The 21717-nt window shown below is 43.5% G+C and overlaps 1 protein-coding gene across 1 annotated transcript in view; it reads left to right on the top strand.

The window, feature by feature from the left end:
• The window catches only part of pkd1b (polycystic kidney disease 1b), a 472814-nt gene that overhangs the window by 81113 nt on the left and 369984 nt on the right, over window positions 1-21717 (top strand). Inside the window, exons 15-16 of the mRNA XM_059949028.1 lie at window positions 11378-11537; window positions 18584-18718. Coding sequence (XP_059805011.1) covers window positions 11378-11537; window positions 18584-18718 — 295 coding nt within the window. The remainder of the gene's footprint in view (window positions 1-11377; window positions 11538-18583; window positions 18719-21717) is intronic.

Genomic DNA, 21717 nt, shown 5'->3' with positions numbered 1-21717 from the left:
CCTGACGGAATATTCCACAGGCTGCTCCATGAGGCAAGGGAAGTGATTGCTGAGCCTCTGGCTAGGATCTTTATGTCCTCGTTGTCCATGGGAATGGTACTGAAGGATTGGAGGGAGGCGAATGTTGTCCTCTTGTTCCAAAAAGGTAGTAGGGATAGTCCAGGTAATTATAGACCAGTGAGCCTTATGTCTGTGGTGGGAAAGCTGTTGGAAAAGATTCTTAGAGATAGAATCTATGGGCATTTAGAGAATCATGGTCTGATCAGGGACAGTCAGCATGGCTTTGTGAAGGGCAGATCGTGTCCAACAAGCCTGATAGAGTTCTTTGAGGAGGTGACCAGGCATATAGATGAGGGTAGTGCAGTGGATGTAATCTACATGGATTTTAGTAAGGCATTTGATAAGGTTCCACACAGTAGGCTTATTCAGAAAGTCAGAAGGCATGGGATCCAGTGAAGTTTGGCCAGGTGGATTCAGAATTGGCTTGCCTGCAGCAAGCAGAGGGTCATGGTGGAGGGAGTACATTTGGACTGGAGGATTGTGACTAGTGGTGTCCCACAAGGATCGGTTCTGGGGCCTCTGCTTTTCATGATTTTTATTAAAGGCCCGGATGTGGGGGTAGATGGGTGGGTTGGCAAGTTTTCAGATGACACGAAGGTTGGTGGTGTTGTGGATAGTGTAGAGGATTGCTGAAGATTGCAGAGAGACATTGATAGGATGCAGAAGTGGGCTGAGAAGTGGCAGATGGAGTTCAACCCAGAGATGTGTGAGTTGGTACACTTTGGAAGGACAAACTCCAAGGCAGAGTACAAAATAAATGGCAGGATACTTGGTAGTGTGGAGGTGCAGAGGGATCTGGGGGTACATGTCCGCAGATCCCTGAAAGTTGCCTCACAGGTAGATAGGGTAGTTAAGAAAGCTTTTGGGGTGTTAGCTTTCACAAGTTGGGGGATAGAGTTTAAGAGACGTGATGAAATGATGCAGCTCTATAAAACTCTGGTTAGGCCACACTTGGAGTACTGTGCCCAGTTCTGGTCGCCTCACTATAGGAAGGATGTGGAAGCATTGGAAATGGTACAGAGGAGATTTACCAGGATGCTGCCTGGTTTAGAGAGTATGGATTATGATCAGAGATTAAGGGAGCTAGGGCTTTACTCTCTGGAGAGGAGGAGGATGAGAGGAGACATGATAAAGGTATACAAGATATTAAGAGGAATAGATAGAGTGGACAGCAAGTGCCTCTTCCCCAGGGCACTACTGCTCAGTACAAGAGGACATGGCTTTAAGGTAAGGGGCGGGAAGTTCAAGGGGGATATTAGAGGAAGGTTTTTTACTCAGAAAGTGGTTGGTGCATGGAATGTACTGCCTGAGACAGTGGTGGAGGCAGATACACTAGTGAAATTTAAGAGACTACTAGACAGGAATGTGGAGGAATTTAAGGTGGGGGGGTTATATAGGAAGCAGGGTTTAAGGGTCGGCACAACATTGTGGGCTGTAGGGCCTGTACTGTGCTATACTATTCTATGTTCTATAATTGATAAATCCCCAGGGCCAGATATGATACACCCCAGGTTGTTCTGGGAATTGAGAGAAGAGATCGCAGGAGCATTAGCTATGATCTTTGAATCCTCTTTGGCTGCAGGGGAAGTGCCAGAGGACTGGAGAATGGCAAATGTAGTTCCCTTGTTTAAAAAAGGTAATAGGGAGAAACCTGGGAACTATAGACTGGTGAGTCTTACGTCAGTGGTATGCAAACTACTGGAGAGGATTTTAAGGATAGGATCTATGAGCATTTGGAGAAGTACAGTCTACTCATGGATAGTCAACATGGCTTTGTGAAGGGAAGATCGTGCCTCACGAGCCTGATTGAGTTTTTTGAAGAGGTAACAAAAGAAATTGATGAGGGTAGGGCAGTGGATGTGGTTTACAGGGACTTTAGCAAAGCATTTGACAGGGTCCCTCATGAAAGACTCATCCAGAAAGTCATGAGACATGGGATAAGTGGAACCTTGGCTGTTTGGATAAAAAATTGGCTTAAAGGAAGAAAGCAGAGGGTAGTTGTGGAAGGAAAGTATTCTGCCTGGAGGTCGGTGACTAGTGGAGTGCCACAGGGATCTGGCCTGGGACCCCTGCTATTTGTGATTTTTATAAATGACCTGGGTGTAGAGGTGGAAGGATGGGTGAGTAAGTTTGCGGATGACATGAAGATTGGAGGAGTTGTGGATGGAGCTGTAGGTTGTCGAAAGTTACAAGAGGATATAGACAGGCTGCAGAGTTGGGCAAAAAAATGGCAGATGGAGTTCAATCTGGATATGTGTGAGGTGATGCATTTTGGAAGGCCAAACCAGAAGACTGAGTCCAGGATTAATGGTCAATTACTTAAGAGTATGGATGAACAAAGGGACCTTGGGGTTCAAATCCATACATCCCTCAAGGTCGCTGCACAGGTTGATAGGGTAGTTAAGAAGGCCTATGGGATGCTAGGCTTCATTAACAGGGGGATTGAGTTCAAGAGTAGAGAGGTCATGTTGCAACTCTACAAATCTCTGGTGAAATTCTGGTCACCTCATTATAGGAGGGATGTGGAAGCCATGGAGAGGGTGCAGAGGAGATTTACCAGGATGTTGCCTGGTTTGGAGAACAAGTCATATGAAGCAAGGTTAGCAGAGCTGGGACTTTTCTCTTTGGAGCGTAGAAGAATGAGAGGGGGCTTGATAGAGGTCTACAAGATTATGAGGGGCATAGATAGGGTGGATAGTCAGTACCTGTTTCCCAGGGCACCAATAGCAAACACCTGAGGGGATATGTAGAAAATTAAGGGAGGGAAGTTTAGGGGAGACATCAGGGGTATGTTTTTTACACAGAGAGTTGTGAGTGCTTGGAATGACTTGCCAGGGATGGTGGTGGAGGCTAAAACATTAGGGGTATTTAAGAGCCTCTTGGACAGGCACATGGATGAAAGAAAAATGGAGGGTTATGGGGTAGTGTGGGTTTAGTACTCTTTTTTTTTAGGGATTATGTGGGTCAGCACAACATGGAGGGCTGAAGAGCCTGTATTGTGCTGTAGTGTTCTATGGTTCTATTATGAAGACAGGCCGACTACACAGTGACCGTAGGATTACAGGGACAGGCCAACTACACAGTGACCATGGGATTACAGGGATAAACAGACTACACAGTGACTGAGGGATTGCAGGGATAGGCAGACTAGACAGTGACTGGGATTACAAGGACAGACAGACTAAACAGTGACTGTGGGATTACAGGGACAGACAGACTACACAGTGACTGAGGGATTACAGGGACAGACAGACTACACAGTGACTGAGGGATTGCAGTGACAGACTACAGAGTGACCATGGGATTACAGGGACAGGAACACTACATGGAGACCATACAATTAGAGGTATAGGCTGCCCACACAATAACCATGGGATTACAAGGAGAGGTAGACAACACGGTGACTGTGGGATTGCAGGACCAGGCAGAATACAGTGATGGTGAAATTACAAGGACAGGCATTCTGCACAATGACCGTGGGATTATAGGGACAGACATGTTAAACAGTGATCCTGGGATTATAGCAACACACAGACTACACTGTGACTGTGGGATGATGGGGACAGGTAGACCACACATTGACCATGGAATTACAAGGAAAGCCAGACTGCATAGTGACCATGGGATTACAAATACAGACAGACTACAGAATGACCATGGGATTAAACAGTCACCACTGGATTACTTGGCAGGCAGACTACACAGTGATCACTGTATTACTGGGACAGGCAGACTACACAGTGACTGTGGGATTGTTTGGGGAGAGAGATTACACAGTGATCGTGGGATTATGAGGACAAGTGGACTTCACAGTGACCACAGGATTATAGGGACAGGCAGACCACACAATAACCATTGGATTATACAGACAGGCAGACTGCACAGTAACCATGGGATTACAAGGAAAAACAGACTAAACAGTGATTGTAGGATTACAGGGACAGGCTGTTTACCTAGTAACCATGGGATTATGGGGACAGGCAGACTACACAATGACCATGGGATTATGGGGACAGGCAGACTACACAATGACCATGGGATTATGGGGACAGGCAGACTACTCAATGATCATGGGATTACGCAGTCAGGTAGACTAGGCAGTGACCACAAGATTACAGTGACAGGCAAACTACACAATACCCATGGGATTTTGGGGGCAGGCAGACTACACAAGAATGTGGGATTATAGAGATAGGCATTCTACATGGTGACAATGGAATTTCAGGGATAGGTAAATTATACCTGACCATCAGATTACGGGGACAGGCAGACTACACAGTGACTGTGAAAGTAAAGTAATGAGCAACTGTATATTGACCATGAGATTACAAGGACACACAGTCTACTGAGTGACCGAGGGGTTACAGGGACAGGCAGACCTCACAGTGACCATGGGATTACATCGTCAAGCAGACTACAGTGTGATCATTGGAATACAGGGACAGACAGACCACATTGACTATAGGGGCAGGCAAACTACATAGTGACCGTGGGATTAGAAGGACAGGTAGACTAAAGAGTGACCAAGAGATTACAGAGACATGCAGATTAAACAGTGACCACAGGAACACGAGGCAGGCTACATAGAGGCTGTGTGATTACAGGGACAGGCAGACTACAGTGTGACTGTTGGATTTTAAGGACAGGCAGACTACTCAGTGACAGAGAGACCACGCAGTGAACATTGGGATTGCAGGTACAGGCAGGCAGCACAGTGACAGTGGGATTACAAGGATGTGCAGACGAGAGATTGACTGTAGGTTTACAGGGACAGGTACACTACATATTGAGCGTGGGAGTACAGGGACAGACAGACTGCACAGTGACCATGGGATTATGGTGAAAGGCAGTCTACACAATGACCATGGGATTAACGGGCAGGCAGACTGCACTGTGACCATGCAATTAAAAGGACAAACAGACTACATAATGACTCAGATTGCAGGGACAGGCTGGATAAGTGATTTAGAAACATAGAAAACCTACAGAACAATACAGGCACTTCGGCACACAAAGCTGTGCTGAACATTTATTTACCTTAGAAATTACTGGGTTTACCTATAGCCCTCTATTTTTCTAAGCTCCATGTACCTATCCAAAAGTCTCTTAACAGATCGTATCGTATCCGCCTCCACCACCATTGCTCACAGCCCATTCCACACACTCACCACCCTCTGTGTAAAAAAAACTTACCCCTGACATCCCCTCTGTACCTACCTCCAAGCACTTTAAAACTGTGCATTCTCATGTCAGCTATTTCAACCCTGGGAAAAAGCCTCTGACTATCCACACAATCAATGCCTCTCATCATCTTGTACACCTCTATCAGGTCACCTCTCATCCTCTGTTGCTCCAAGGAGAAAAGACCAAGTTCACTCAACTTATTCTCATAAGGCATGCTTCCCAATCCAGGCAACGTCCTTGTAATTCTCCTGTGCACCCTTTCTATGATTTCCACATCCTTCCTGTAGTGAGGCAACCAGAACTGAGCACAGTACTCCAAGTGGGGTCTGACCAGGGTCCTATATAGCTGCAACATTACCTTTCAGCTCCTAAACTCAATCCCACGATTGATGAAGGCCAATACACCATGTGCCTTCTTAACCACAGAGTCAACCTGCGCAGCAGCTTTGAGTGTCCTATGGACTTGGACCCCAAGATCCCTCTGATCCTCCACACTGCCAAGAGTCGTACCATTAATACTATATTCTGCCATCATATTTGACCTACCAAAGTGAACCACCTCACACTTATCTGGGTTGAACTCCATCTGCCACTTCTCAGCCCAGTTATGCATCCTATCAATGTCCCACTGTAACCTCTGACAGCCCTCCACATTATCCACAACACCCTCAACCTTTGTGTTATCTGCAAATTTACTAACCCATCCCTCCACTTTCTCATCCATGTAATTTATAAAAACCCTGAAGAGAAGGGGTCCCAGAACAGATCCCTGAGGCACACCACCGGTCACTGAACTCCGTGCAGAATATGACCCATCTTCAACCACTCTTTGCCTTCTGTGGGCAAGCCGGTTCTGGATCCACAAAGCAATGTCCCCTTGCATCCCGTGTCTCCTTACTTTCTCAATAAACCTTGCATGGGGTACCTTATCAAATGCCTTGCTGAAGTCCATGTACACTAAATCTACTGCTCTTCCTTCATCAATGTGTTTAGTCACATCCTCAAAAAATTCAATCAGGCTCGTAAGGCACAACCTGCCTTTGACAAAGCCATGCTGACTATTCCTCATCATATTATACCTCTCCAAATGTTCATAAATCTTGACTCTCAAGATCTTCTCCATCAATTTCGCAACCATTGAAGTAAGATCCACTGGTCTGTAATTTCCTGGGCTATCTCTACTCCCTTTCTTGAATAAGGGAACAACATCCACAACCCTCCAATGCTCTGGAACCTCTCCCGTCCTCATTGACAATGCAAAGATCATTGCTAGAGGCTCAGCAATCTCCTACCTCACCTCCCACAGTACCCTGGGGTACATCCCGTCTGGTTCCGGTGACGTATGCAACTTGATGCTTTCCAAAAGCTCCAGCACATCCTCTTCCTTCATATCTACCTGGAAATATGATGTTGTAGCTATTAGTGAAACATAGTTGCAGGAGTGATGTGATTGGCAACTAAATATTCGTTGCTTCAGGTGTGATAGGATCGGAGGGGCAAGAGGGGCAGGTGTTGCATTGCTTGTCAGAGAAAATATTACTGCGGTGCTTTGGCAGGATAGATTAGAGGGCTCGTCTAGGCTATTTCGGTGGAATTGAGGAATGGGAAAGGTGTAGTAACACTTATAGTGGTGTATTATAGACCACCTAATGGGGAATGAGAATTGGAGGAGCAAATTTGTGAGGAGATAGCAGATATTTGTAGTAAGCTCAAGGTTGTGATTGTGGGAGAGTTTAATTTTCCACACATAGACAGGGAAGCCCATACTGTAAAAGGGATGGATGGTTTGGAGTTTGTAAAATGTGTGCAGGATAGTTTTTTGCAGCAATACATAGAGATACCAACTAGAGAAGGGGCAGTGTTGGATCTCCTGTTAGGGAATGAGATAGGTCAGGTGATGGAGGTATGTGTTGGGGAGCACTTCAGGTCCAGTGATCACAATGCCATTAATTTCAATATAATTATAGAGAAGGATAGGACTGAACCCAGGGTTGAGATTTTGATTGGAGAAAGGCTAACTTTGAGGAGATGCAAAAGGATTTTGAAGGAGTGGTTTGGGACAATTTGTTTTATGGGAAGGATGTAATAGAGAAATGGAGTTCACTTAAAGGTGAAATTTTGAGGGTACAGAATCTTTATGTTCCTGTTAGGTTGAAAGGAAAGGTTAAAAGTTTGAGAAAGCCATAGTTTTCAAGGGATATTGGAAAGAGAGAGATCTACAATAAATATAGGCAGCATGGAGTAAATGAGGTGCTTGAGGAATATAAAGAATGTAAAAAGAATCTTAAGAAACAAATTAGAAAAGCTAAAAGAAGATACGAGGTTGCTTTGGCAAGTAAGGTGAAAATAAATCCAAAGGGTTTCTACAGTTATATTAATAGCAAAAGGATAGTGAGGGATAAAATTGGTCCCTTAGAGAATCAGAGTGGACAGCTATGTGCGGAGCCAAAAGAGATGGGGGAGATTTTGAACAATTTGTTTTCTTCGGTATTCACTAAGAAGGATATTGAATTGTGTAAGGTAAGGAAAACAAGTAGGGTAGTTATGGAAACTGTGATGATTAAAGAAGAGGAAGTACTAGCGCTTTTAAAGAATATAAAAGTGGATAAATCTCCGGATCCTGACAAGACATTCCCTAGGATCTTGAGGGTGGTTAGTGTAGAAATAGCAGGGGCTCTGACAGAAATATTTCAAATGTCATTAGAAACGGGGATGGTGCCGGAGGATTGGCATATTGCTCATGTAGTTCCATTGTTTAAAAAGGGTTCTAAGAGTAAACCTAGCAATTATTGGCCTGTAAGTTTGACATCAGTGGTGGATAAATTAATGGAAAGTATTCTTAGAGATGGTATATATAATTATCTGGATAGACAGGGTCTGATTAGGAACAGTCAACATGGATTTGTGTGTGGAAGGTCATGTTTGACAAATCTTATTGAATTTTTTGAAGAGGTTACCAGGAAAATAGATGAGAGTAAAGCAGTGGATGTTGTCTAGATGGACTTCAGTAAGGCCTTTGACAAGGTTCCACAAGGAAGGTTAGTTAGGAAGGTTCAATTGTTAGGTATTAATATTGAAGTGGTGGATAACCATTTGTCCGGTTGGAGGCCAGTGACTAGTGGTGTGCCTCAGGGATCTGTACTGGGTCCAATGTTGTTTGTCAGATACATTAATGATCTGGATGATGGGGTGGTAAATTGGATTAAAAGTATGCAGATGATGCTAAGCTAGGTGGTGTTGTGGATAATGAAGTAGGTTTTCAAAGCTTGCAGAGAGATTTAGGCCAGTTAGAAGAGTGGGCTGAAAGATGGCAGATGGAGTTTAATGCTGATAATTGTGAGGTGTTACATTTTGGTAGGACTAATCAAAATAGGACATACATGGTAAATGGTAGGGCATTGAAGAATGCAGTAGAACTGAGTGATCTAGGAATAATGGTGCATAGTTCCCTGAAGATGGAATCTCATGTGGATAGGGTGGTGAAGAAAGCTTCTGGTTTGCTGGCCTTTATAAATCAGGGCATTGAGTATAGGAGTTGGGATGTAATGTTAAAATTGTACAAGGCATCGGTGTGGCCAAATTTGGAGTATTGTGTACAGTTCTGGTCATCGAATTATAGGAAAGATGTAGATTTACTAGAATGTTACCTGGGTTTCAGCACCTAAGTTACAGAGAAAGGTTGAACAAGTTAGATCTTTATTCTTTGGAGTGTAGAAGGTTGAGGGGGGACTTGATAGAGGTAATTAAAATTATGAGAGGGATAGATAGAGTTGACATGGATAGGCTTTTTCCATTGAGAGTAGGAGAGATGCAAACAAGAGGACATGAGTTGAGAGTTAAGGGGGAAACAGTTTAAGGGTAACACAAGGGGGAATTTCTTTACTCAGAGAGTGGTAGCTGTGTGGAACGAGCTTCCAGTAGAAGTGGTAGAGGCAGGTTCAATTTTGTCATTTAAAAAAAATTGGATAGGTATATGGACAGGAAAGGAATGGAGGGTTATGGGCTGAGTACAGGTAGGTGGGACTAGGTGAGAGTAAGCATCCAGCACGGACTAAAAGGGCCAAGATGGCCTGTTTCCGTGCTGTAATTGTTATATGTTTATATGGTTGTATGCACATGATCAAGCTTTTCAGTCTGCTGCAAGTCATCCCTACAATGGCCAAGATCCTTTTCCGTAGTGAATACTGAAGCAAAGTATTCATTAAGTTACCTCTGCTATCTACTCCAGTTCCATATACACTTTTCCACTGTCACACTTGCTAAGTCCTATTCTTATGTCTTATCCTCATGCTCTTTGCATACTAGTGATAAGCAGACTACACAGTGACCATGGGATTATGAGGACAGGTGGACTGCACGGTGACCGTGAGATTACAGGGAGAGGCATTCTGCACAGTGATTGTAGGATTACGGGGACAGGCAGTCTATACAGTGACCCTAGAGTTACAGAGACATGCAGATCAGGCAGTTTTGTGGTGGAGGTGGATCATACTTGCCCATGGGAGTTTCATAATAGGCAGGGCAAAAGTGAGCATTGGATTGTTGGGCTGGCTGATCATAAAGGGTCACTATTACTTTTTATGGGCAGTTTACTGATAATGTCCTTTGCTGAATGATGCAGAGGTCTCAGTAGATAAACACCCTTTGTGTGGACAGTCCTGTGGGTATTGGTAGCTGCACATGTTGTGGGTTTCTTCCCACACCCCCTCCTACCTCACCAACTCTGTCCAAGTGTACTGTGTCTTTGCCTGCTTTCTGTTGAACAAGGAGTAAGCTCCCTTTAGTCAGGAAAAATGGCACCATAAACAGGATTGCAGTAGAATGCGGAGGGTGACCACTCCCAGCTGTTACTGAATGGCGATTAGGACTGGAATTTTTGGCTGATCAGCCTGACACTAGGTCTCAGCCTGCCCATCTCTGCTAGAAACAACTTGTACAGACTGCAGGCTCTAAAGTAGTGGTCACCAACCTTTTTAAGCCTAAGATCCGCTTCCTCAGCCTTAGTGAAAGGCAAGATTGACCTACTAAATCAGTTAGTCAGACGCATGCGCACCAGGCAGAAAAGACCGGAAGTAAAACCCCGCAACCTGGAAGTAGAAATAATGTATGTACATTGTGTAGTTTCACTGGACAGAATCGGGAAGATTAAGCCAAAACTGAATTGTAGAGGAAAAAATCAGCACGTACAGGCATGCGCACACAGGTGCCCACACAAGGCTTCATAGTCATGGTAGACTTTCTCGGGGTAAACACAAATGTCCCGTATTTGACTGCTACTTTTGTCCCTTATTTGGGAGTGAGAAATTTGACTCATAACACCAGACAGCCAGTCTTAGACAGTCTGTGAGGTGTCTATCAGTAAGACAGCTCCTGTACTTAGATCTCATAATTTTCATCTGTTTCAGCACAGCGCCCTTGCAAACCTCCTGACAGACTGAATATTTGAATGGACAGTTTCCTTTGTTAGACTGAATGTTGAACCTGTCACGTTTTTCAGGGGTTTTGTGTTGCTAAACTATTACTGAGACGCTAGTATACTTTTCAGAGGTACGCAAGATAATGACACTGTTTTTTGTTTCCCAGTTATTTACATTTGGGGAATGTTAGAATTTAAAGGGGGAGAAGTGTTCTAAAGTGAGCATTATAAAGATAAGTTAATACAAATTAGGATAATGATAATCTAGCAATACCCCCTGCTATGGAAGCTGTTTGTAAAGAGAGGTTGCTTTTGGGTTGAGGGGTTTTACTTCCAGTCTTTTCTACCACGGTGCATGGCGGTGGAGCTACACACATGCGCACTGGGCAGAAAGAACGGAACTAAAACCCCACAACCCTGAACAATCTCTCAGCAGTATTTGTGTATTTATTTTTCATTTTTTTCGGGATCTACTGGGAAAGTTTCAAAGATTTATCAGTGGATCGCGATCGACGGGTTGGCGACCACTACTCTAAAGTCACATTGGGATTGGTTGAGGAGGGAGTAATGATTCCCTTCTTAAGGAACAACAGTGTATTTGCATAGACCGGTAGCTGATCCACACAAGTCAGTGTCAGAGTCCCACTGTCCGATTAACCGGTCTAATGTCAGTGACATTTCAATATCTGTCTCATCGTGTACTTGCTTTTCTCACAGGACCTTGATGGTTCTAACGCCAGACCTCCCATTAGACTCACACTCTGTCATTGACTGGTTGAAACATAAGAGCCAGTCAGGATTATGGGGCCTGGTACAACAGGGGAATCCTGATAAAGTGATCCCATTCTCCGTCGCTCTCATCAGCGCTCTAAACCAGGTGAGAGTACTCGGCAACTTGCATTATCCTCGAGTAATCCAGTTCTTCTTAGTGTTATTGTCTCTTCAAAATACAGCCGAAGCCTTTAGCACAAAAATAAAATTTCAGGTTATGACATCCACATAAAACAATGACATAGGCAGAATATAGCATGATGAGTGTAGAGTAGACTATGGTAGGACTGAGAGAACAGAAGCATATAATATAGGACACAGCAGAGGGGTAGCATGTTACATGTCTGGTGAAATACAGTAGGAGTGTATGTGTTATATGGTACAGTTACAGAAGTAGAGTGAACACATGAGTAATATGGGTAAGGGCGATGAACTTGGATGGGCATGGATCAGTACAGGGAACTATGATGTTGTGGCCATTACTGAAACTTGGTTGAGAGAGGGGTAGGAAAGGGTGATGAATGTATCAGGCTTTCAAAGTTTTAGAAAAGATAGAGGAGGAGGTGAAAAGGTGGGAGAGGGAAGGAAATTGCACTACTAATCAGGAACAATATCACGGCTGCACTCAGAGGAGACATAATGGAGGGGTCAGACTCTGAGCCCATTTGGGTGGAACTCAGGAATAGGAAGGGTGCAACCACACTGACGGAATTGTACTACCGACCCCTGGATATTGAGGAACAGATATATAATCAGATTAAAGAAATATGTCAAAATAATAGGGTTGTTGTCATGGGGGATTTAAACTTCCCTAATATAAACTGGGACCTTCTTAATGTAAGGGGTTTAGATGGGGCATTATTTAAGGTTTCTTAAATCAATATGCAGACAGTCTAACGAGAGAAGGGGTTGTACTGAACTTGGTGTTGGGTAATGAGCTTGGCCAGGTGACTGACCTTTCAGTGGGTGAACAGTGAGGGAAAGTTGGAGAATCGTTACTACAACTCCTTAACTTTCAGGATAGGTATAAATAAGGACAGGTATGGTTCTTGTTAGAGAGTTTTAAATTGGAGTAGGGCAAATTACAAGGGCATTAGGCAAGAACTGTTAATTGGGAACACCTTTTCTCTGGCAAATCCACATCAGACATGAGGACAGTGCTTAAGTTCAATTGCACAGAGCACAAGACAGGTGTCTCAGAAGGAAGGAAGGAATAGAAAGATAAGAGAACCATGAATGTCCAGATCGGTGATGAACTTAGTCAAGAAGAAAAAGGAAATGTATATAAAGTTTTGGAAGTTTTGAGGTCAAGGAGGAGGAGGCCTCCTAATGAGTATTGGTACTTGTCCAGGATCTTTCTGTCCTCTCTAGCCACAGGTGAGGTCCCAGAGGACTGATAAGAGACTATGTACCTCTATTTTAGAAAATAATAAGGGAAAATCTCGGGAACTATAGACTGGTGAGTCTCACGTCAGTTGTAGGGAATTGACTGGAGAAAATTCCAAGGGATAGGATATGTGAGCATTGGGAAACCCATGGCCTAATTAGGGAGAACTGGCATGGTTTTGTGCAGAGCAGGTCATCCCTTAATGACTTGATTGATCTTTTTGACAAGGTGTCGAGAGAGATAGATGAGAGTAGGGTAGTAGATATGGTCTACATAGATTTTAGTAAGGCATTTGACAAAGTCTCTCATGGGAGGTTAATCTAGAAGATCAGGATGCAAGGGCTGCTTGGATTCAGAACTGGACTGCTCATAGAAGATAGAAGCTAGTGGCTGAAGAGACTTATTTGAACTGGAAGTCTGTAATTAGTGGTGTTCTGCAGGGATCTGTGCTGAGACCTCTGCTACTTGTAATGTATATAAATGATTTAGATGAAAGTATAGACAGGTGGGCTGCAGATGATACCAAGATTGGTGGAGTTGTGGACAGTGTAGTGGACTGGCAGTGAAAACAGTGCAATATAGATGAGTTACAGATATGGGCTGAGAAATGGCAGATAGAGTTTAACCCAAATAAATGTGAGGTGTTGCACCTCAGTGGGGCAATTGCAAGGAGACAGTGCACACTTAATGGAAGATCCTTAACAGTGTTGCTGAGCAGAGAGATCTTGGGGTCCAAATTCATACTCCTTGAAGGTGTGCCGACTCATTGTTGCAGATGAGGACTATCTCTGTTGTGTCAACATTAAAGATGAGCTGGAACTACCAGTACAGTCATGCGTCAGTAGTGTGAACAGCAGTGGGCTAAGTGTGCAGCTCTGGTGGGTGGGGGGGGGGGGGGGTGTGGTGTTGCCAGTGATCTGCATGATGCTGCTAGAGATGTTGCTGCCAAAATGAACTGTCCATCAAGACCATAAGACATAAGAGCAGAATTAAGCCATCCAGCCCAACGAGTCTGCTCCACCATTCCATCATGGCTGATCCTGGATCCAACTCACCCCATACACCTGCCTTCTCGCCATACCCTTTGATGCCCTGACTAATCAGCAAACTATCAACTTCGGCTTTAAGTATACCCTTTGCTCTGTCTGCATTTGTGCTCAATCATTGCCTTGTCCTTCCTTACATTCATTTTACACCCATCATCTACTTGTAAACCTGCTGGCTCATCCTCAGCTCTATCATCCTGATTCCCATCCTCCTGCCATATTAGTTTAAACCACTGCCAACAGCTCTAGTAAACCTGCCTGCAAGAATATTGGTCCCCCTTGGCTACAAGTGCAGCCTGTCCCTTTTTACATCTGAATCCCTGCCCTCTGCTCTAATTCTTCAAACACACATTTATCTGACACCTCATTCTATTCCTATCCTCACTGTCATCTGGCACAGGCAGCAATCCCAAGATTACTACCCTTGAGGTCCTGCTTCACAGTCACTTTCTTAACTCCCTTTGTTCTTTATTCAAGACTTCCTGCCTTTTTCTACCTGTCATTGGAGCCAATATGTACCATGACCTTTGGCTGTTCACCCTCCCAATTCAGGATTTTTTGGACGCATTCAGAAACATCACGAGCTCTGGCACTGGTGAGGCAAATTACCATCTGAGCTTCCTTTTCATGCTTATCTGTCTCCCATCTGTAGAGTTCTCTATTACTGTTTCCATCATTTCAGTTCCCTACCCATCTGAGCTAACTGCTCAAAATGGAGTACTTTTTGTTGAGGGGGACAGCCACAGGGTTCTCTCTGCTTTCTGACATTCTCCCTTCCATCTCCTGACAGTCACCCATTTATCTGTCTCCTGTAGTCTTGGAGTTACTACCTCCCTGTAGATTCTGTCTGTCACTGCTTCACTTTCCCTAACAAGCCAAAGGTAATTGAGCTGCAGCTGCAGTTCCCTAACACGGTCTCTAAGGAGCTGCATCTCGATGCACCTGGTGCAGATGTGGAAGTCTCCCAGAAATCCCACATCTGACACCCAGAACAGAACACTGTCTCTGCAGACATACCCATACTTTCAAGAACAAAAGAAAGAAGAAATAAGGAATGAACTTACCTACTTACCCTGCCTCCACCTATCCTTGCCAAAGCCTTGTAGAAGTTCTTGTGTCTTGTGTTGTACAAAGAGCACATGAAAGGCTGTAGTACAGGATAGGCAGGAGTATGGTAAAATAAGTTTATAAAATATATGTGTTATGTGTTTTTTTTTGGGACTATATTTTGCATGCTCTTTTGAATGTCCTATGTACAGTAGGCCTTGGACCTTGGCCCAGAGAAACAGAGTTTTGTTTGGCTGTGTTCATATATGGTTGAATGATAATTTAACCTGAATTTGAATTTGAGAACCATCGAACATTAGAGCACAGAAACAGGCCTTTTGGCCCTTCTTGGCTGTGCCGAACTATTTTTCTGCCTAGTCCCACTGACCTGCACCTGGGCCATATCCCTCCAAACCCCTCTTATCCATATACCTGTCCAAGTTTTTCTTAAATGTCAAAAGTGAGCCTGCATTCACCACTTCATCTGGCAGCCCATTCCACACTCCCACCACTCTCTGTGTGAAGAAGCCCCCCTTAATTTTCCCTTTAAACTTTTCCCCCTTCACTCTTAACCCATGACCTCTGGTTTTTTTCTCCCCTGGCCTCAGTGGAAAAAGCCTGCTTGCATTCACTCTATCTATACCCATCATAATTTTATACACCTCCATCAAATCACCCCTCATTCTCCTATGCTCTAGGGAATAAAGTCCTAACCTATTCAACCATTCTCTGTAACTCAGTTTCTCAAGTTCCGGCAACATCCTTGTAAACCTTCTCTGCACTCTTTCAACCTTATTAATATCCTTCCTGTAATTAGGTGGCCAAAACTGCACACAATACTCCAAATTCGGTCTCACCAATGTCCTACACAACCTCATCATTACATTCCAACTCTTATACTCAATTCTTTGATTTATAAAGGCCAATGTACCAAAAGCTTTCTTTATAACCCTATCTACTTATGAAGCCACTTTTAGGGAATTATGTATCTGTATTCCCAGATCCCTCTGTTCTACTGCACTCCTCAGTGTCTACCATTTACCTTGTATGTTCTACCTTGGTTTGACCTTCTGAAGTGCAATACCTCACACTTGTCCACATTAAACTCCATCTGCCATTTTTCAGCCCATTCCTCCATCTGGTCCAAATCCCTCTGCAAGCTTTGAAAACCTTCCTCACTGTCCACTGCACCTCTAATCTTTGTATCATCAGCAAATTTGCTGATCCAATTTGCCAGATCATTGATATAGATGATAAATAACAATGGACCCAGCACTGATCCCTGTGGCACACCACTAGTCACAGGCCTCCACTCAGAGTAGCAATCCTCCACTACTACTGTCTGGCTTCTTCCATTGAGCCAATGTCTAATCCAATTTACTACCTCTCCATTTATACCTAGTGACTGAATCTTCCTAACTAACCTCCCATGCGGGACCTTGTCAAAGGCCTTACTGAAGTCCATGTATATAACATCCACTGCCTTCCCTTCATCCACTTTCCTGGTAACTTCCTCGAAAAACTCTAATAGATTGGTTAAACATTACCTACCATACACAAAGCCATGCTGACTGTTTCTAATAAGTCCCAGTCTATCCAAATATTTGTAGATCCTATGTCTTAGTATTCCTTCCAATAACTTACCAACTACCAATGTCAAACTTACCAGCCTATAATTTCCTGGCTTACTTTTTGAGCCTTTTTTAAACAACGGAACTACATGAGCTATCCTCCAATCCCCCGGCAACTGACCCGTGGATGTCGACATTTTAAATATTTCTGCCAGGGCCCCTGCAATTTCAACACTAGTCTCCCTCAAAGTCCCTGTCAGGTCCTGGGGATTTATCTACTCTGATTTGCCTCAAGACAGCAAGCACCTCCTCCTCTAATCTGTATAAGTTCCATGACCTCCCTACTTGTTTGCCTTGTTTCTATAGACTTCATTCCAGTTTCCTTAGTAAATACAGATGCAAAAAACCCATTTAATATCTCTCCCATTTCTTTTGGTTCCATACATAGCCGACCACTCTGATCTTCAAGGGGACCAATTTTATCCCTTACTATCCTTTTGCTCTTAACATACCTGTAGAAGCTCTTAGGATTATCCTTCACCCTGACTGCCAAAGCAACCTCATGTCTTCTTTTAGCCCTCCTGATTTCTTTCTTAGGTATTTTCTTACTCTTTTTATACTCATCAAGCATCTTATTTCCTCCCTGTTGCCTATACATGTTATACATCTCTCTCTTCTTCTTTATCAGAGTTCCAATATCCCTTGAGAACCAAGGTTTCCATTCCCATTCTGATATGTCTATCCATGGCCTCCTCTACTGTCAAAATGAATCCAAACTCAGGTTGGAGGAACAACACCTTATATACCGGCTGGGTAGCCTCCAACCTGATGGCATGAACATTGACTTCTCTAACTTCCGTTAATGCTCCTTCTCCCCTTCTTACCCCATCCCTGACATATTTAGTTGTTTGCCTGTTCTCCATCTCCCTGCGGTGCTTCGCCCCCCCCCTTCCCGTCCCATGATCCTTTCCCTTCTCCAGCTCGGTATCACTTTCACCAATCACCTTTCCAGCTCTTAGCTTTATCCCACCCCCTCCAGTCTACTCCTATCATTTTGCATTTCCCCCTCCCCCCACTACTTTCAAATCTCTTACTATCTTTCCTTTCGTTTAGTCCTGACGAAGGGTCTCAGCCCGAAACATCAACAGCGCTTCTCCCTATCGATGCTGCCTGGCCTGCTGTGTTCCACCAGCATTTTGTGTGTGTTGTTGTTTGAATTTCCAGCATCTGCAGATTTCCTTGTGTTTGTTCCTTATTCTTATTCATTTTGCCTTTAACCCTGACAGGAGCATACAAACTCTGTACTCTCAGAATCTCTCCTTTGAAGGCCTCCCACTTACTGATCACGTCCTTGCCAGAGAACAACCTGTCCCAATCTACGCTTTTTAGATCCTTTCTCATTTCTTCAAATTTGGCCTTTTTCCAGTTTAGAACTTCAACCCGAGGACCAGACCTATCTTTATCCATGATCAAGTTGAAACTAATGACGTTATGATCACTGGAACCAAAGTGTTCCCTACACACACTTCCGTCACCTGCCCTAACTCATTTCTTAATAGGAGATCTAATATTGCATCCTCCCTAGTTGGTACATCTATATATTGATTTAGAAAACTTTCCTGAACAGATTTCACAAACTCTAACCCATCTAGACCTTTAACAGTATGGGATTCCCAATCAATGTGTGGAAAATTAAATTCCCCTACAATCATAACATTCTATCTCCTGCAGTTGTCTGTTATCTCTCTGCAGATTTGCTCCTCCAATTCTTGCTGACTATTGGGTTGTCTATATTACAACCTATTAATGTGGTCATACCTTTCCTGTTTCTCAACTCCACCTATATGGCCTCAGTAGACAAGCATACATACATACAGAAGTCCAACATACTTATGTTTATTTCTATGAATGGCTAAATTTGTTCTCTCTCTCCACCCACTTTTACTAAAGGTGTGTGGTTGTGTAGACTGTAAATGGATTGCAGTAGAGATGACGATTAAATACCACACTGCAGGAAGCCATTGCTCCATGTTTGTGGCCACAGTGAGGCAGATTGTTTGATGCTTTATTTCAACTACATTGTTTGATGTTTTGTTTCCAGCACTCTGGTGCTCAGGGAGAGGTCCTGCAGGACCGGATCGCCATCCGTAGTAATGTGACCTTGGCAATGACATCCCTGCGCATCTCCACGCTGGAAGAGGTGACCCAGGTCAGCGCAGTGCTGGCTCAGTGTGCGGTGAGAACACAGAAACTTCTCTCTTTGTCTTCACTGCTCAGCTACACTCATGTTGCGGTTTGCAAAATCAGGTCCAATTTTCTCAGCTCATACACAAGTTAGGAAGTATTCTTTTTCTTTTACTCATGCTCAAAGGCAGCTTCACTAGCATTCACTGAGAAAGCTGATCAGATTGGTGAGATAGGAGAGGAACTATAGCAAGTTGTGAACTCAGGTCTTAGGTAAAAGTAAAAGAGAGGCAGATTTGTATTTAAATTGTCCCTATCTTACTGATGAAGTGACTCTGGGCTCTTATTTTTCAAAAATTCAAGATTAAATTCAGATGTCATTAGAAACAGGAATTGTGCTGGAGGATTGGCGTATTGTTCATGTGGTTCCATTGTTTAAAAAGGGTTCTAGAAGTAAGCCTAGCAATTTTAGACCTGTCAGTTTGACATCAGTGGTGGGTAAATTAATGGAAAGTATTCTTAGAGATAGTATTTATAATTATCTGGATAGACAGGATCTGATTAGGAGTAGCCAGCATGGATTTGTGCGTGGAAGGTCATGTTTGACAAACCTTATTGAATTTTTTGAAGAAGTTACGAGGAATGTTGACAAGGGTAAGGCAGTGGATGCAGTCTATATGGACTTCAGCAAGGCCTTTGACAAAGTTCCACGGAAGGTTAGTTAAGAAGGTTCAGTCATTAGGTATTAATGCTGGAGTAATAAAATGGATTCAACAGTGGCTAGATGGGAGATGCCAGAGAGTAGTGGTGGATAATTGTTTATCGGGATGGAGGCCGGTGACTAGCGGGGTGCCTCAGGGATCTGTTTTGGGCCCAATGTTGTTTGTAATATACATAAATGATCTGGATGATGGGGTGGTAAATTGGATTAGTAAGTATGCCGATGATACTAAGGTAGGAGGTGTTGTGGATAATGAGGTGGGTTTTCAAAGCTTGCAGGGAGATTTATGCCGGTTAGAAGAATGGGCTGAACGTTGGCAGATGGAGTTTAATGCTGAGAAGTGTGAGGTTCTACATTTTGGCAGGAATAATCCAAATAGAACATACAGGGTAAATGGTAGGGCATTGAGGAATGCAGTGGAACAGAGAGATCTAGGAATAACAGTGCATAGTTCCCTGAAGGTGGAGTCTCATGTAGATAGGGTGGTGAAGAAGGCTTTTGGAATGCTGGCCTTTATAAATCAGAGCATTGAGTACAGAAGTTGGGATGTAATGTTAAAATTGTACAAGGCATTGGTAAGACCAAATTTGGAATATTGTGTACAGTTCTGGTCACCGAATTATAGGAAAGATATAATTAGAGAGAGTGCAGAGACGATTTACTAGGATGTTACCTGGGTTTCAGCACTTAAATTACAGAGAAAGGTTGAACAAGTTAGGTTTCTATTCATTGGAGCGTAGAAGGTTGAGGGGGGATTTGATCGAGGTATTTAAAATTTTGAGAGGGATAGATAGAGTTGACGTGAATAGGCTGTTTCCATTGAGAGTAGGGGAGATTCAAATGAGAGGACATGATTTGAGAGTTAGGGGGCAGAAGTTTAAGGGAAACATGAGGGGGTATTTCTTTACTCAGAGAGTAATAGCTGTGTGGAATGAGCTTCCTGTAGAAGTAGTAGAGGCCAGTTCAGTTGTGTCATTTAAGGTAAAATTGGATAGGTATATGGACAGGAAAGGAGTGGAGGGTTATGGGCTGAGTGCGGGTAGGTGGGACTAGGTGAGATTAAGAATTCTGCACAGACTAGGAGGGCCGAGATGGCCTGTTTCTGTGCTGTGATTGTTATATGGTTAATGATGTTTACTGTCATTTCCAGTACATGTGCACAGAAGAACAAAATAATTGCTACTCTGGATGTGATACAGCACAAAAAATACACAATAATAAAAATCACATTCAAGGGGTGATTGATAAGTTCATGGCCTAAGGTAGAAAACCTTGCACACTTATTTTTCTTACATTTACACGCTTAGTCCAGCGGTCATGGAGCATACAGATCCCTTCTTTGTAGAAGTTGGTGTCTTGGATCTCCAGAAGTGGTCCACAGCATGGGGTGATTGATAAGTTTGTGGGCTAAGGTAGAAGGAGATGTGTTATTAACTTCAAACTTTCTGCATTTTCACCCAAATGGTTGAACTGCATGTGCATGTAATGGGAGCTGTATAACTCATCTCCTTCTACCTTAGGCCACGAACTTATCAATTACCCCTGCTGTAGACCACCTGGAGGTCCAAGATGCTCTCGTAACATGCACGTGCTCTTTGAGTGATAATGAAGAAAGTTTGAAGTTAATAACTAATCTCCTTCTATCTTAGGCCACAAACTTGTCAATCACCCCTGCTGTGGACCACTTCTACAAAGAAGGGATCCATATGCTTTACAGCCACTAGACTAAGGGTGTACATGTAGGAGGGGACTATGTTGAAAAATAAATGCGCTGGGTTTTCTAAAACGGACTCCTCCTACCTTAGGCCACAAACTTATCAATCACCCCTTGTAAGATAACTTATATACATTGATTGTATATCCACAAAGTGTTGATTTTCTGTACATAACATGACCGACAGTAAGTGATAAAGTAGCAGTGGTTGGGGTTTTAGGGGTGGAAGTGTTGATCAGCCTTATTGCTTGGGGAAAGTAACTGGTTCGGAGTCTGGATGTCCTTGCATGGATGTTATGTAGTCCCTTCTCTGATGGAAGTGGGACAAACTGTCCATGAACAGGGTGTGAGGGATCCTTCATGGTTACTGACACTTTCCGGCACTTTTCTGTAAGTATGTCCTTGGTGCTGGGTAGGCTGGCACCGGTAATACGATGGGCAGTTTTAACTACCCATTGTAGAGCCTTCCCGTTGCTGCAGTTCAGAATGGAGTAATCCAAGGAGATTGCCGTGTGAGGTTTCCAGAGATGGTAGTTCATTATATTTTCATTTCAGGCTCTCTGGTAGCAGTGAGTTAGGCCACTAAAATGTTTCATGATCTGGTAGAGCGTATATA

The sequence above is a fragment of the Hypanus sabinus genome, chromosome 23 (assembly GCF_030144855.1).
Source record: "Hypanus sabinus isolate sHypSab1 chromosome 23, sHypSab1.hap1, whole genome shotgun sequence".
Classification (NCBI taxonomy): Eukaryota; Metazoa; Chordata; class Chondrichthyes; order Myliobatiformes; family Dasyatidae; genus Hypanus; species Hypanus sabinus.
The sequence above is the reverse complement of the archived record's forward strand: the minus strand, read 5'-3'. Positions and strand labels throughout refer to the sequence as shown.